The 17,664-nt window shown below is 36.5% G+C and overlaps 1 protein-coding gene across 1 annotated transcript in view; it reads right to left on the bottom strand.

Annotated features, from left to right (window-relative positions):
* ADAMTS20 (ADAM metallopeptidase with thrombospondin type 1 motif 20) overlaps window positions 1-17,664 on the bottom strand; it is a 170,624-nt gene that overhangs the window by 22,253 nt on the left and 130,707 nt on the right. The window contains exons 27-29 of the mRNA XM_015558559.1: window positions 13,237-13,404; window positions 4,865-5,038; window positions 4,621-4,791 (exon numbers count right to left, since the gene is read on the bottom strand). Of these exons, the coding sequence (XP_015414045.1) occupies window positions 4,621-4,791; window positions 4,865-5,038; window positions 13,237-13,404 (513 nt within the window). The remainder of the gene's footprint in view (window positions 1-4,620; window positions 4,792-4,864; window positions 5,039-13,236; window positions 13,405-17,664) is intronic.

Raw genomic sequence — 17,664 nt, 5'->3', positions numbered from 1 at the left:
CAATATATCTACAGACTCCAGAAGGCCATGGACACACACAGGGTTGCTCACATGTCCAGGATTATACACATGCTCAGGAAGCATCTGGAAAGGGCCTGCACACTCACCTCTGGCCCAACGTCAAGGCTTCGTACAAGCAGGACTAAGAGTTGTCAGCTGCCTGGCTGAGTGTTAAAGGTACCCAAGCATGTACACAGAAGCCCCAGGCAAAGGAGGTGATTGGTTCTGGGTAGCTAAGGGAATCACTGTCCAATCATTAATTGAAAACTTAAATCAAGCAGAGACTTCACTGACTGAATGTGACAGGAAATACAGACTTTACAGTGAATTCTGGAAAAGTTTCTAAACAAGCAAAAACACATAGCAATAACAATAAACCCTGGGGAGGAGGAAGAATCTGAATACACCTTTAACGAGTAAAGGGACTGAATTAATAATCCAAAAACTACACACAGGGAAAGCCCAGGGCCAGCGGCCTCACTGGTGAAGTCCACCAAATGTTTAAAGAACTAGCATCAACTTTTCCAAAATTCTTGCAAAAGAAAGAAGAGTAAGGAGCACTTCTTAATTCATCCTATGGAGCCAGTATTTCCCTCATACCAACACCAGGCAGTCATCACAAGAAAACAGCAGACCGAAATCTTTTATGAATGCAAAAATCCTTACCAAAGCACTAGCAAAAATTCCAGACATAGATTAAAAGTGTTATATATAATGACCAAGTGATATTTATTACAGGAATGTAAGATCATTTCAATATATGAAAATGAATTAATGGAACACATCTATTCTACTAATAGAATAATAGATAAAAACCACACAAGAATCTCAAGAAATGAAGAAAAAGCATTTGACAAAATCCAACACATTTCATGACATAAATCCCTAAGCAAAACAGGAATAGAAGAGTACTGGTAAAAGGAATCTATAAAAATAATCTATAGCTAACATATTTACTAGTATGTGTTAAAACTGAAAGCTTTCCTCTCACAAGTAGGAACAAGACCATGATATTTGTTTTCACCAATTCTATTCAACATTATTCTGGAGATTCTAGCCTGAAAATTAGACAAGAAAAAGTGAAAGGCAACCAGAGTTAAAGGAAGAAATTAAAATTCTCTGTATTTTCAGATGATATACGTTTATGTACAGAAAGCCCTCAATAATCCACACACAAATAAGAATTAGGTCCAATAAATGTGTTCCACATATAAGAATCAATTATATTTCTACATTAGCAATGGACAATCAAAGAATAAAACTGAGTAAAATTCCATTTATAGAAGCATAAAATATTAATAAAATATTTAGGAATAAATTTAACAAAAGAAGTGGAAGTTCACGTATACACTTAAAACTGTAAAACATCCTTGAAAGAAATTAGTAAGACCTAAATACATGGAAAGACATCTCATGTTCATGGAGTGGAAGACTTCTTTAGATGGCAATATTCCTCATATTTATCAGGGTTCATTGCACTCTCTGACAAAATCCCAGCTGGCTTTTATACAGAATATGACAAGTTGATCCTAAAATTCATAAGAAAACGTAGGGAACACCGAATAATAAAATAATCTTGAAAGGGAAGAACAAAGTTGGTCCCCTTACACTTCCTGATTTCAAAACTGACTATAAAACTCTAATAACCAAGACTATGGTATGACATAAGGATAGACACATAGATCAGGGAATAGAACTGAGTTCAGAAATAAACCAATACATTTATGACCTATATTTTTTGACAAGTATGCCAAGATAATTCAACAAAGAAAGACCACTCTTTTCCACAAATCAAATTGGAACAATGGGGTAGCCACATGCAAAGGATTAAGTTGGACCCCACCTCTCATCCTATACAAAACTTAATTTGAAATGTATCAAAGACCTAAATGTAAGAGCTAAAATTACAAAATTCTTAGAATAAAATATAGGCATGAATTGTGACCTTAGATAGTCAATAGTTTTTTTTTTAGATATACTACCTAAAGTACAAGCAACCAAAACAACAGGTAAATTTGACTTTGTCAAAATGAAGAAAGTTTGTGCACTATCAAGAGAGTGAAACACAACCCACACAGAATGAGAGAAAATATTTGGAAATCATATAACTGATAAAACTTGGACTCATAAGTCTATAAAGAATTACAATTCAACAATAAAAAGATGAATCACCCAACTTAAAAATGGGCAAAGGATTTGAATAGGTATTTCTCCAAAGAAGATATAGAAATAGTTACAAAGCACAATAAAATGCTCAACATCATTAGTCACGAGAGAAATGAAATTCAAATATGTAATGAGATTCCATTCATACCCACTAGGATCGGTATATTCAAAATGATGGACCATAACAAGTGTTGAGGATATGGAGAAATCGGAATCCTCATACATTTCTGGTGGGAATGCAAAATGGTGCAGCAATTGTGGAAAACAGCTTGGAATTTCCTCAAAAAATTAAACATAAAGTTATCATAATATTCAGGAATTTTACTCCTGGCTATATACCCAAGACAATTAAAAACATACAAAAACTTGTATGTCCATACAAAAACTTGTACACAAGTGTTAACAGCATTATTCATCATAGTAAAAAAGTAAGCCAACCTAAATGTCCATCAGGTACTGAACGAATGAACAAAATGTATCATAGTTGTACAATAGAATATTATTAATTCATAAAAGGGAATGAATTACTGATATATGCTAAAACTTAAAAATACCATGCTAAGTGAAAAAAGCCAGATACAAAAGGTCACATATTGTATGATTCCATTTATATGAAAGGTACAGAACGGGCAAATCCAGAGAGTAAAAAAAACTGGCTGTCTGGGGTTGGGGAAAGGAGAAATGTGGAGTGATTTCTAATGGGTATGGAGTTTCTTTTATGGGTGACAAAATGTTCTAGCATTAGACCATGGTAGTGGTTACACAAACTTGTGAGTATACTAAAATTCCCTAAGTTATAAATACACACACAAAGATGTTAGAATTAGCAGAGAAGGACATTAAACAATTATTAGTCACTCCAGTATGTTCAAAAAGTTAAGTAGACATGGAAGATATAAAAAAAAGCTGAAATCAAATTTCTAAAGATGAAGATTATACTATCTGAGATGAAAAATAGATTGATAGGGAGTAATGGCAAATTAGACATCACAGAAGAAAAGGTTAATGGACATAGAGATATCCATACAGTGAGATATTCAATAACAAAATGAAATGAATTATTGATACGTACAACCTGACTGAACCTCCAAATACTTATGAGGCATTAGACAAAAACAGTACATGGTGTATGCTTCCATTTATATAAAACTCAAGAATGTAAATTAATATGTTAATGGATAATTTCAATGAAAGCAAGATTAGGTTACCTGTGGGATAGGGAAGGGAGAGGAGGAGAGGAGGGAGGAATTACAAAGCAAAACAAGGAAATTTTGGGTAGTGATGGAGATGCTGTTTATTTTAAATATGGTAATGGCCCTATGGGTGTAGCTGTATCCATACATCAAAACTTATCAAGCTGAACACTTTAAATATATGCAGCTTATTATTTGTCAGTTATACCATAATAAAGCTGTTTTGATGCCTATAAGCATAGCTCATAGACACAGACAACAATGGGATGAAGGCTGGGATGGGGTTGAGGGCTGGCTTGAGGAGGAGAAAGGGGAGAAGGGGACATCTATAATAGTGTCAACAATTTTTTTAAAAGCTGTTTTTAAAAAGCAGGCAAGCCGGACTGGTTTGGCTCAGTGGATAGAGCGTCGGCCTGCGGACTCAAGGGTCCAGGGTTCGATTCCGGTCAAGGGCATGTACCTTGGTTACAGGCACATCCCCGGTAGGGGGTGTGCAGGAGGCAGCTGATCGATGTTTCTAACTCTCTATCCCTCTCCCTTCCTCTCTGTAAAAAATCAATAAAATATGTTAGAAAATTATCTGAAAGTTCTTCTAAGAAGCAAATCATTTCTCCTAAAAATGCTAGTAAAAAACACTCTTGTAAGAGTTCAACCAAAGGACTTAAATGCATGCATATAAGCATAACCCATGGACACAGACAGTAGGGGGGTAGGGCCTGTGCTGGGGGATGGGAACAGCTGGGGAGAGGAGAATGGGGTGAAAGGAGACATATGTTATACTTTAAACAATAAAGAATTTAAATTTTAAAAAAAAAAAGAAAGGAAAAACAAGGAAGAAAGAAAGAAAAGAAAGAAAGGAAGGAAAAGAAAAGAAGAGAAGAGAAGAGATGAGACAAGAAAAGAAAAGAAAAGAAAAGAAAAGAAAAGAAAAGAAAAGAAAAGAAAAGAAAAGAAAAAAAGGAAAGGAAAGGAAAGGAAAGGGAAAGGGAAAGAAGGAAAGAAAGGAAGAAAGAAAGGCAACTCTACAGGGCAAGTTCCTAGTAGTTGATTTCAAGTAGGCACTAATTGACACTGGAACTGCACTATGTTTACTATCCATATTTCTCTTATTCTATTTGCATCATCCAACTGTAGGTGGCTTTATTCTTTAGATTAATACGGATACTGTTATCTGCCCCCATATTTCAATTTAGACTCAGTTTCAATTGCGTCAAATGTTAGACTCAGGTGTTTTTACCAGGAACAAAATTCTTTGGCTTACCTGAGATGAGTCTCCTGTTACCACAATGTACTTGCAGGGAAGGTTCTTGCACTTTTTGATGGAAAGAGGTCTGGTTGAAGGGTCACAGAAACTTTCATTCACTTGAATGTTTTGTGCGTCAATGCACTGCACTTGCCGATGCGTCTCCTTCATTTTACATGATGTTAAACACTAGAAATACAAGGACGAAATGAGTAACATGCCTGTATGCAGTGTCTTTAAAACCTGACTGGTCAATACTCACATCCGACCACTCTCCTGCCACCCACTGGGACTGTATGCAGTCCTGGCGCCAGCACTGCCTCTGCGAATGAGGCCGTGTGGACCGGTCACACATTTCTTCGGCCACCGGACCAACGCCTCTCAGTCGGCAGTACACATCCCTTTGCTCAACTCCAAGGCCACAGGTCACAGAGCACTACAAAGAAGCCCAAACGACTTGAACAACTTACTGACAAACATTAAACTATGTAAAAAAAAAAAAAAAGCAAAATGGTGTCATGACATATTTTCTTGTTTCATTTAAACACAGCTTGATGTTATATCATGTATTAGACAGAAAATACATGCAGTAAGTATGTTCAAGACTGTCTGGTGTGAAACATCTATATAAATAGGCAAATACTAGTAGATTTTATTTTGCAATATCTATTCAAGTCTTCTGGAAACAGCGACATGTTCTACAGGACACTCCAGCCCAACTAATCACACTCTCTTCTGACTTAAATGTACTTAATATCTATAAAAATCACACAAAACAATCTACATTGTTTTTTTCACATCACATAATTCCTTATACTGTCTGCATCTACATAACCTCCCCGAAAGAAAATTATCATTTTCAATATTGTATTATATTCATCTTTACAGCTGCAGTACCTTCTCCACTTTGGGGACCCAATAATTTGCTAATTGGGTGGTTCATGATTATACGGTATTTCAATGGACAGGATTTGAGAACCTGGCTGCATAAACATAAACTGAGACAAACTTGTCATTACCACTCCTGGCCTTATTTTCCTTATCTCTACAATGAAGATTTTGTATTATTTGTAAAATTTCATAGAACACTTATTCCTGGCAGTAGCTCTACGATGGAGGTACACGGGCTGAGGACTGTAGGCACAGAGGTGTCAAGCCACTTGCCTGAGTTGCCGCCTCTGGTTATCGATGAAGCAGATGCAAGCTCAGTTCTTTCCCAGACTTTGAGCTCTCACTGGGCTGCCCCCAGGGGATAGGGACAGACCTGGTAATATCTCAGGGCTCTTTCAGCTCTAGGATGCCAGTTTATATAACAACAGAGCTGGACCACAGCCACATTGGGATGCCAGCATTAATAAAGTATGGAGAATATCCAGTGATATTTAATTTGTGAGTTTGGATTTTTTTATAGCTACTCCTTGTTATTCCAGAAGGGACTGAAAGTCACACTGAGTGATAAATTGGGGGACTGAGTAATTATAAGGGTAAAAAAACAACAGGTTCTTCATTAAATTCTCTATATCTGTAGGGGTTCCAGAGTAAGTAAATTTTCCCACAACAGTAAATATATATCTGCAGTATATTGTTTGACCATGAATGAACATTAAAATCCCACAAAAGCGAAGGATTTAGCTCACCTGGTAGACTCAAATGCCTCTCACAAACTGAGCAGCATTTTTATTCTAAAGGCTCTTTATAATTGTTTTCTATCTTGTGTGTGTAAGCAGAAACAGACTTGAGAGATAATTTGTAATTTTTAACCTATGGAGAATACTTTCATTTTATGCTTAGGCAGGTGAATTGTGCCAACTCATTGAATCTTTTCACAAAGAACATACATCTCCTTTCTATGGAGGCAATAGTAACGTAATGTGTGCTTTGTGCGGGGCACCATATCAAGTAGACTGAAATATCTGTATGTAGGTTAGCTTATCTGAACCTCTTGCGAAAATGATTAGTCTACAAAATAAGACTCCTGCAAACATTTTCCAGAGATAATTTCAGAAATGGAAATTACATTTGGAAAACTTCCTGCCTCTAAACCTGAAAAAAACAAAAACCTGGAAAAAATAATTCACAAAACACAGCTTAGCAATAAGTCCTATCAGGCAATATAATTTTCTATAATTCAACAAACCACAATGATTTATTGCCCTTCTATCACAGCATTCATTTAGAAAACCCCCCTGGAGACCATGGGTAACTGCTATTGGTGGTCCACTTCCCTGAAAGGAAACAAAATGGACTACTGCTTGGAATAAACAAATAACATTTGTTTTTCAGGGTGTTTTTTTTTTTGTTTGTTTTTTGGAAATAAGAGTATAAAAGAGTGAAATGATGCAATTTTAGATTTGAACAGATAACTTACGGCTTACATGAAATACTGCTTAGCCTGATCACATCAGTAACTCTAATTGCCAAGCCCAATAAGAACTTTTCAAACCTTTTCTTACTCTCCCTGACATTTTCAGTGCCACTGACCACTTTCTGCAGAGCCATGAGCCAAGTTGGCTTCTGGGATTAAAATCCCTCTGGTCCCAGAGCTCTCTCTCCTCTTCTGAGATTGCACCTTCTCAAAGTTCTTAACTGACTGTTTTCTCTGTTCAACCCTGAAACATCAGCATATTTCAAGATTCTGTTCATAACTCGCCTCTATACAAGCTGAGCTCACTCTGAGCAATTTCTTCTATGCACCAGTAATTTCTAAGGCTGTTCTCTTCCACCCTGATCATAATACTGGGCTTTACATTTATATGTTCACTGGAGGCCCGATGCACGAAATTTGTGCAAGGGGCTCGGCAGCGGCTTGCCTCAGCCCTCGCAGCCGTGACTTCATCCAGAAGGTCGTCTGGAAGGATATCCATAAGGTCGTTCGGCTGTATGGTCTAATTAGCATATTTCTCTTTTGTTATTATAGATACGTTTACAAAAAGTTTTTATGTATTTACCAGAATTTTCATGTATTTTCTATATGGATATGTAAAAGGCACCTCAAATTCAACATTTCCAAAACACAACTTCCTGCCTTGCCCAGCCCATTTCCCCTGCAGTCATGCTGGGAAGATATGATCACCCACTCTTAAGTCACTTACTAGAAGAACCTCCCAAGGTACATCTCTAACCCCAAAATATGCACCCTTACTCAGTAGCTTTGTAAAACTTTATAAGCATTTTAAATTTTCTTTTTTTTAAATTTAGGCAACACATATGAAGCCAGTGTGAGGCTATTGTTACAAGTATAACACAAATAATTAATGGGAATGCACTAACTCACCAACACTATATAATTAAATTCAGACAGGAAAAATCAGCCAACTATCCTATTTATACACAAATATACTGTAACATTGCAAATTCTAGCACTTTAAATACTTGACAGTGGAGTGGAGAAGGTGAATTTTATCCCATCCACAGGTGCAGAGCAGAGGTAAAAAGATGTTAGAACATGCATTGCAAAAACAGGCTCATTGTGGCTGACTCACTCTGTTTAATAAAGTTACTTAAAAATGTAAATATTTGCTCTTGATACATTATTATTTCTTATTAATGTAATAAGATTTTGGTTTATTATAGTTGGTTATTTGTAACTATGGCTTATTTTAAATGGATCAATAATGTAGCAGTAGTAGAGCATTTTGAGTTAGAAAAGACTCTAGGAATATCTAATCCCAATTTCCCTTCAATTCTGAAATCCCTTTTATACTTATAGTGAATAAATGACCATCAAAACCACACATAATTCTATAGCCTCAGCCTGGGTATGTTCAAAATATCATGAATGCTGTTAATCGATTTTTTGATAATTCTAATGTTAGCAAATACTTATATGGAGCTGAAATAGTCTTTGAATTTTTACCCACTTCTGGACTCTTTCCTCCTCACCAAAAGAACAAATGCAGACTTTTAATATAAATAAGCATGCAATGAAGTCAGCACAGAAATAAAATTTCTGTTGAATGCGGTAACAGTCTGCACTTGTTGACTTCAGGTGCCCTTGTGAGAGGGGCAATATGTTGCCAAGGAAATAAAGAATAACTTGCCCTAACCAGTTTGGCTCAGTGGATAGAGCGTCAGCCTTTCACCAAAAGAACAAATGCAGACTTTTAATATAAATAAGCATGCAATGAAGTCAGCACAGAAATAAAATTTCTGTTGAATGCGGTAACAGTCTGCACTTGTTGACTTCAGGTGCCCTTGTGAGAGGGGCAATATGTTGCCAAGGAAATAAAGAATAACTTGCCCTAACCAGTTTGGCTCAGTGGATAGAGCGTCAGCCTTTAGACTCAAGGGTCCCAGGTTTGATTCCGGACAAGGGCATGTACCTTGGTTGCAGGCACATCCCCAGTAGGGGGTGTGCAGAAGGCAGCTGATCGATGTTTCTAACTCTCTATCCCTCTCCTTTTCTCTCTGTAAAAAATCAATAAAATGTATTTTAAAAAAATAAGAGATTAAGTATTTTAAAAAAAAGAATTAAAGAAATCCAAGTATAGTTTTTAAAAGGAATCCTAATTTATTTTTAAAATTGGTTCAAATAGAACTGTGTTTAAATGCCGCCCCCCACCCCCTGTATTTCCTGGCTAGTGACCTGCACAATCTAGTTAACCTCTTAAGCTGTATTTTCCTCATCTGCATAATGAATGCAATGATACCTAGGTTATGAGAAACACAGAAGTCTCTCACACAATGTAAGGAAATGATTGTCCCTTTCTGCTCCATTCTTAGTCCCATTTTTTTCCTCTTTCTTATTTCTGCCTTGTACAGTTTCTTGAGACATGCCTCAAGCTAAACAGTGTTAGTCATCTCAGCCCAGTCAAAGAAAGGCCATCTTAAGTTTCAATCAAGATGATAAGTTACAGGCAGTGTAGAAATGCAAAAACAGAATTGTTGGCACTAGCTAGAAATGACGGAGCGGAGTGGTATGGTTCATTCACCCAGCGCCTGAGCAAACGCACATCCTCCCCATCCTCCACTGCTGCCTGTCTTCACTGGTAACAACACTAAACCCAGTTGTAGAGATGAAAGGTTCTAAGCTCTTGGTCAGGGGATATAGGGCCTTAAGTAATATTTATTATCTTTTTAGACTATAAGATACATAATATGTATACATCAGAAAATTTTGAAATGTAGGAATTTATATATGTTGGAAATATAGAAAATATGAAATTACAGAAATACAAAATCACTTACACATGCTAGCATTTAGCATATAGGTTATTTTTGTGTTTTTCTTTTTTTTCAAATGAGGGGCTTTGGGAAAGAAGGGCACCAGCCAGTAGATTTGTGAGATTTTGGTTTCAGCTCTGATCTTAAAATACGAGAAAGACAATGGTGGGTCTCAGAAGGGGACCCAGGTAAGTGTTTGATGTCATGTGACTATAGATTCAGTAGGGTATTTGTTAGGTCGTAAGTGAGATGTTTTCATGTATCTTTATAGATTTCCAGCAGGTTTGCCATAATCAAGGGAAGGTAAGAATTCTGGATTTTTTTTTACATAAAAAAATTACATTGGATGGAAAAAAAAACCAACCTCATAGACAGACAAAAGTATGGTGATTACCAGAGGAAAATGGGGGTGAGGGGAGGTAGGAGGGGTATAATGGTGATGGGAAGAAACATAACTTGGGGTGGTGAACACAATGCAAAGTACACCATACTGTAAACCTGAAACCTATATAATTTGATTAACCAATGTCACCCTAGTCAATTCAATTAAAAAGATTACATTAGATGGCACTGAACTAAGTAGATGAAGCATGAGATAATGAAGAATCTAGCACCATTTTAGCCTTAAACACTTGAATTTACAAGCGAAACTGGTATTCCCAAATAGGTAAAATTAAGTGGGGGAAAATCTTTTTGGTTCTAGAAAGTGGGGGAAGGGTAATATGTTGTGTGTGTTGTTTTCTTTAAGAATTGTAGTATTTAATTTGCCTCTAAAGGTATACATCTGGACCCAGAGGACAAATGGCCCTGTGTAGCAATGTTTGTTCCTGTTTAGCAGCAGTCATTAAAGTGCATTACTAAATCCTTTCATTAAAAAAATGATATCAAGCCCTGAATGAAGGTGTTACATCAAAACTCATTTGAGCACATGTCTGGTCACCATTTGCCAAATGAGTCTCTCCATTTGAGGTATAATGTAAAATAGTAATAAAATAAGATTACTTTATAGTGAGCGATTGTATTAAAGCTCTGTTACAATTTATGCAGTCAGAACCAAGTAGCAACCAGTGATTATCTCCTAACTACCTCTGAAATTACACTTCTGTTGGACATTATTATATGCAGTGCAATGACAGCCTGCAATTGTTAATGAACTTCATATGGGCGCTTTTTATAGCATAAATCAAAAGCCAGCGGCTTCACAAGTGGTCATTTGTTTCTGGGAGAGATGTGGGGACTGTGTGGGAGTCTGAAGCTAATTTCTGTGGCGAGGAAAACCAACTCAAAAAGAAGAAAGCGGGGTCTGTACAAAGACCATCCGTGTTCTATGGCTCTGAATATTCCTAGCTGTATCTTAGAAACCCCTCAAATACGTTTCTTTAGGGAATCCTACAGAACGTCATACTTGATGTAGGCCAAGGCCAATATGTTAGAACTGACAATCAATTCACTGTTGCGGGGTTGGAGGTCAAGAGTCAGAAAGGGTCCCTCCTGAGAATGCTGGTGAGGAAGAAGCAGCAAAAAGTCTCTCTCACTTCCGCTCCCATCTCCCAGCAGCTCCTGCCTGATGTCCGAATTGGGAGGTATCTGCCCCAAGCTGGGTTCAGTGCCTTTACTCTGTTCCACCCTCTGTGGGAGCTACTTTGCCATTATTCTGCCACATCATGGTCCAAATAAAGCAAGGCAAACCCCCACTTTAAGCAAAATCAAAATATGACAAATATAACTAATACATTATGAGGTGGCAAGTCCTTTTTGCAACTAAATTGCGGTAGTCAAAGCCAGAAGTATTAAACTAGATACTCAGCAAAGTGCCTTGTGAACAAGGTATCCATTGGTGTCCAGGGTTCAGTGGCCGCCCTAGGGTAATGTGGAAGAAGTAAGCATGGGTTAGGTTTTAGATTCTCCCTCTGAAGATAAGGGTTAGTCATCGACGATACCAAGTGACATGGTCACATCCGAGTTCCAAAGCTCACACTATATGCAAGTAAATCATGACCAAGATATATGCAAGGAGGACATTTTACATTTGGGATCAGGTGAGGATGAACTAGAAAGGGGTGGTCACAAGGAAGATACAAGAGTTGCCTGGATAGAATTGAGAGAACCCGTTGAGTGACTAGCTGTGGGGTCAAGGAAAAGGAGGCAGATGGTGTGGTATTTCTTTCTTAAATGACCTAGTAGGTAGTAGTGGCATTCACTAAATATAACAGGCTAGCAGAAGATCTTTTAAATCATGACCTCTGCTAAACCATTAAGAATGGTGTTATTTCCTTTACTAAAGTTACATGTAGAAGCAAATGCTTGAGGATGTATGTATGCTCTGGGGGATTAAAAAACAGAGGTGCGTCTGCCCATACTTTTCAGTCAACCGTTAACCTCACTTCTCAGTGACTGAGGCTGCCTCTCCTTCAAAGGAACCTGAGATGCTCACTGTTTTAGGGGCTTTTTTATTCAGTGACAACACTGACACCGCGGCACTCAAAGCCCGGCGCCCTGCACCAAGGCTCTGAACCCACAGAGTATATGATGACTTAGAAGTCCAGGGGAACCCCTACTTTTCTAATAAACATAGTTCCTACATCAGACAGAGACAAGGAAGCTCCATCAGCAGAAAATTGGTTTCTTTTTCCTGTAGCAGGACTAGGCCCTTTAAGGAATGGGTAGGCACCCTAAGGTTCCCCTGAGAGCAGCCAGAGGCTGAGGTGGAAGCCCAAACTCATTGGAATCAGGCCTCGGACAGTTGTTCTAGTTAAAGTTTCTGACTTCATTCATGGCCTTGGCTATTACCTTTCCCAAGTTGGTCTTTACTTGACAACCATGCTGAAAGGTCTGCCTCCCCCAATTTAGATTGTTGAGCTTACTTCCTGAGTTTGCCAGGGCAGGTATCGATCATCCTTATTTTATAAACTGAGTTCTCAGCCTGGATGCCACCTACGTACCAGCTTCCTTTTTGCTGAGGTTTTTCCAAGTGTGTGTGCATTCTAGTCTTAGTTAGGGCTGGGCACCCAGTTCTGTCACTTAACTTTCACCCTCCAGTTAAAATTCCTTCTGGAACTTAACAGTCCCGTTTCCAAGATTCAACATTAACTCAAACCCAAGACTTTGGTGTGGAAACAAGGCAGTTACTAAATACCTCATCCTATGTATTTACTGTTAAGATACCTGGAACAATATTACGATCCTCAGTAACCCCCCTAGTATTCAATAATAGAATTTCTTATAAAGTTTACTGCCATACAAAAATTAAATGACTCATTTGTTATTTAACTAGCGACTTAGCAAATGTGGTTAACACTGTACAGCATTAATTCAGAGATTAGTACAAAAATGTATAACAGAAAAAAAGCACATTTTGGTGAAGTAAAACTTTCAAGGTTATTGAAAGCTTATGGGATAAATTAAGATATTCCCTTTAAATGCAAAGATATTCTCTTTAAATTTGTATAATTATAAAAATACACCACATACCTCCTTCCATCTTTTGGCTTTCCACGAAGGGCACCTGCCAGATCTACAAGCTTTGTGAGTTCGAGGTTTCCGGAGATGACTGCAGTATTTTTCTTCTAATTTCCCTTGAACTTGGTCAACACAAAGCACCTCACGGTACTTTAAACCTTTACCACAAGAAGCTGAACACTAGAAGACAAATACGAATGTGCTTGATTCATTTTATCTTAATTTAAATTTATCTGCAAGAAGTATATAACATAAAGCAATCAAAACCTCATTGCTTTGGTATTTCTAATTAGACAGAATTTAAAGTTGCCAGTCCACCCTGGGTTAACGTTGATATCATAAATTATCCCTTTATCCTATTAAAAATATTATCTACAATATACCAAGCACTTTTCTGGCATATAAATGCTTTTAGGTCTTTTAAGATTTAAGACTATCTGAGGTTAACTCCTGATATCACACATAAGCCAACAAAACTTGCTCTCAGTTTTGTATAGTCACCAGCTCTTCTATTTTTAACCCCATATGCTTTTTCACGCTGCAAAGTATGTTTGGGATGTTTAAAATAATGCAGTGATCTCTTGACGCAGAAAACTGTAGTTGAGAAAGCTGAAAATGTGTTTTTAAAATGCAATTTGGTTCTGGCTTGGTTTTTGCATCAATCTGGAAGATGTGTCTCTTTACCATCAGCCTTCCAATATATTTATTACAAAACAAAATGACTAAAATCTCTGTAAAGACATAGATAAACAATGATTTGAATTTGTTTCAGCCAGTTGCCATTTCATGAGTGAGGCCAGGGCGATGCAGTGGAGAGAGGCTGGGCTCCGCATTGAAAACCAGCTTTGCCACTTACTAGTGGGGTAACTTGAGGCACATTTTATCACCTGTGCAAGCCTTGGTTTCTTCACTTATAAGATGGGGATAACACCACCAATATTACAGGTTTATTATGAAGATTAACATGCGATGTGAAATAGATAATATGAAATGTCTAACTTAGACCCATCACCCGTGGTGCAGGAAATATCAGCTTCCTCTTCTATTGTTTTCCTTCACATAGTCTCAGAGAGGACACTTACATGTGCGAGCATGATATATGCACCAGGGAAACGTTAAGCAAAGAAGATGCAAATTCCAGACAAGTCCTCTCATAACTCTGAGACAGCTGCTCACATATGGGTTTCATTTAGAAACATATCCCAAGTTCTGAGGACCTTCGATAATATATTATACATTCCATGTATATTCTGAGTTCAAAGACGGTTAGACTAATACAGATTATTCAATGCTTAAACTATTGTAACTTAAAAATAGTTGGGGAATAATTTACCTTTTATATTACCTGCAATACTAAATCTCATTTGTGTAGCCAAGTAATTTAAATTGCTTTCTTGAGTATTGACTTATTGTTATCATATCTGAGATGTTCTCTTCTCTTCCCATTAACACATGCAGCCTTTACATTCCACTAACACACTTAATTTGTGAACAATATCTACAGGTCTCCTAAACTGTACTAAGTGTACATTCTTTCCTGAGATTGACTGTCTTTTACAAGACCTATCTATATGCTCTACTCATTTTGGCCACTTATCTTGAGCATTTCCCTGCCTGTTTCTTTAGCTCACTGTTTATTTTTCAAAGAATATAACATATTTTATACCCAAAACATCATATATCATCAAGTATTAAGCATATACTATCAGGGAGTATACATGCATATTCACACAGAGAAGAGATTTTTTTTCCTAAGGTGTGTTGTTATTTTTTCTAACTTTAAAATTGTAACCATTTGAACAAAAGAAAATTCATTACTCTCCATGTTAGCCCATCTTTAAAAAGTAGTAATTATTGTGAATATTAATTATGGCAACACAGTAGTACTTTTGAAAAATAAAGAAATATTATTTTATTCATTATAAATCTCACTTTCTACAATATACCAAGAATTGCAGATTCATTAAATACCATCTCTTGCTTTTGCCCTCAATTTACCCTCAAAGTACTCATAATCTAAATGGCACATACACCTATTAAGTTAATAATGGTAGGGTATATCTTAAATATTAAACCAAATAAAGTTCAGAGAAAAAACACAAGACACTAAAGACCATTAAAATTATATAATAAAAAATATAATAGATTTAAGAAATTCATGGAAACTGGTCATTTCTCTCTGGGTTATTTCATAAGTACTAAAGGAGAAAGTAATATTTAAACTCAGTCTTGAAGAAGTATGTTTGTGGATGAACAAAGATGGATAGTTTTATATATTTCGATATGCCTTATCCAAATACTGCTCCTGTGTCTCTGTTTTGCAAAATTCTGAGTTCTTTTAACACTTCCAAGAATCCAAGAATCACTCAGTAAGTGTACAGTAAACTGCTTATAAGAATAATCAATTCACTTACAAAACTATGTAACTTAAGAGGAGACATTAAAGATTTTTCTCTATAGGCAGCATCTGTGAGTGGCCTGTAAACTTGGATACTGCAATACCCTATCAAAATTAAGATTATTCTCCACAAAACTACATATTCTAACTTGAGGCCATCTTTAATTCTTTCTCTTCTTCATCCCTCAAGAACTGACAAAGGCTCTTTATTGTCTTTAATAGTAAAACCCAAAACTTAGTATACTTCCTTGCTTTCTTCATCCGCCAAATTTCAGTTAACACACCTTTCCAACCTTACTTTTCTATCATGCAACCTTTGCTCTACTCAGGGATGATATAATCACTTCTCTTTAATGTGACATAGTCACTCAATAGCAGTACCTTATTCAGATACTTCATTTTTACCTTGACTAATCACTTCCCAGCTTTCTAAATCTTAACCTTAAATCTCTGAGTCAACCCCATTTCTAGTGTAAACACATATCAGTCTTCCAGTTCTCTGAACTCTTCTGTCTGAGGCTCACTCTGTTTTTATCACTTCATTTTCCATTTTTGCCACATGCTTCATCTACCCAGCCTTCTGTGGGTCAAGAAACTTTTAGATCACCCACAAAATGTCAAGTGCAATAAATATCAGCTGATTAACTGAGGCCAATCCTTGGTATAAACAATTCTTATTTGTTTTTCGTAAACTATAAAATAACTTATTAAAACATTTTAAATTCCATGAAAAATATTTATTGGTTAATAAACTCAAGTTCCTCTAGAGGAGAGACAAAAAAATAGAAAATTAAAGTATTGCAACATAGATTATATCTTTGTTTTGCTTTTAAAGCAAAGCTCGCTTTCTCCAATATTTGAAGAAAAATAACTACGTTATCATATCTGATTAAATCCATGAAGGGATTTAAGTAAAAAAAGAACATGTTATTTCAAGGATGATGTATTAGTTGGAATGAGGCAATATTAGTGTAAATAAATAGGGACATGCTACCCTCCCTCTCTCAAACCACAGTACATTCTGAGTTGTAAAGATTCCACAAAAATACCCCATTTAGTAGGAATACCCAACATGCTAGTTCTTTTTTCTTGTACCCCAACAATCTTTTATTTTTTATACCTCAGAAACCATCCTAGTCCCTTAAAGTTTTACTAATGCTGTATAATTCATTCAAAGTATTCTTATGCAAAGATTTTTTTTTCTTAAAGATCACCTCTATCATTCTTAGTTGACATAATCTTAAATTCTCAGATTTTTTCATAACTACTATGGAATAGTAGATATGCTCTTCAGAAGTGGCAACATTAAATGCAAGCAACTTACATTAACCATTCCTATAAAATAGGTGAAGACAAATGTCTACTTACGGAAAACAGGACATTGGAAATAAATATAGAATTTGTAAGCCCTCAGATTGTAATGGATTCTGCAGTTATGCAGGTTGCCTGGCACTTTCAACATCAAGGTGAGAATTGAAATCAGTCAATCCACTTTGAATATGATTAACTTTGGGACAACTCTATTCTTATTTTAAAGTTTAGTTGTATATTACAGAATAAGATTACTTTTGATATTTGAAATGTGAATTATTGCTTCATTTGTTTACATGTAAGAATACTACAACCTGACTGGTATGTCTCAGTGGTTGAGTGTCAACCCTTGCACCAAGAGGTCACGGGTTCAATTCCTGGTTCAACGCCCGGGTTGTGGGTTCAATCCCCAGTGGTAGTCATGCAGGAGGCAACCAATTTATGTTTTCTCTCATCGGTGTTTCTCTCCCTCCCTTTCTCTCTAAAATCAATAAAACCATTTTTTAAGGGAAAGGGAATTTAAAAAAAAACACTACAGAAGAGTGAATGAATTGATTTAATTTGTGAGATGCTTGATTAACTCTGGAACCTTAAATTGCTAAACAAAATAAGGAAATGAAATTTATCTTCAGGTCTAGAAAATGGAAAACCTTTTGTGTGTGTGTGTGTGTGTGTGTGTGTGTGTGTGTGCATTTTATCATAAACTATTATGTTTATCTCATTTACCACCC

This window comes from Myotis davidii, unplaced genomic scaffold, assembly GCF_000327345.1.
Source record: "Myotis davidii unplaced genomic scaffold, ASM32734v1 scaffold290, whole genome shotgun sequence".
In the NCBI taxonomy this organism is placed as follows: Eukaryota; Metazoa; Chordata; class Mammalia; order Chiroptera; family Vespertilionidae; genus Myotis; species Myotis davidii.
The sequence above is the reverse complement of the archived record's forward strand: the minus strand, read 5'-3'. Positions and strand labels throughout refer to the sequence as shown.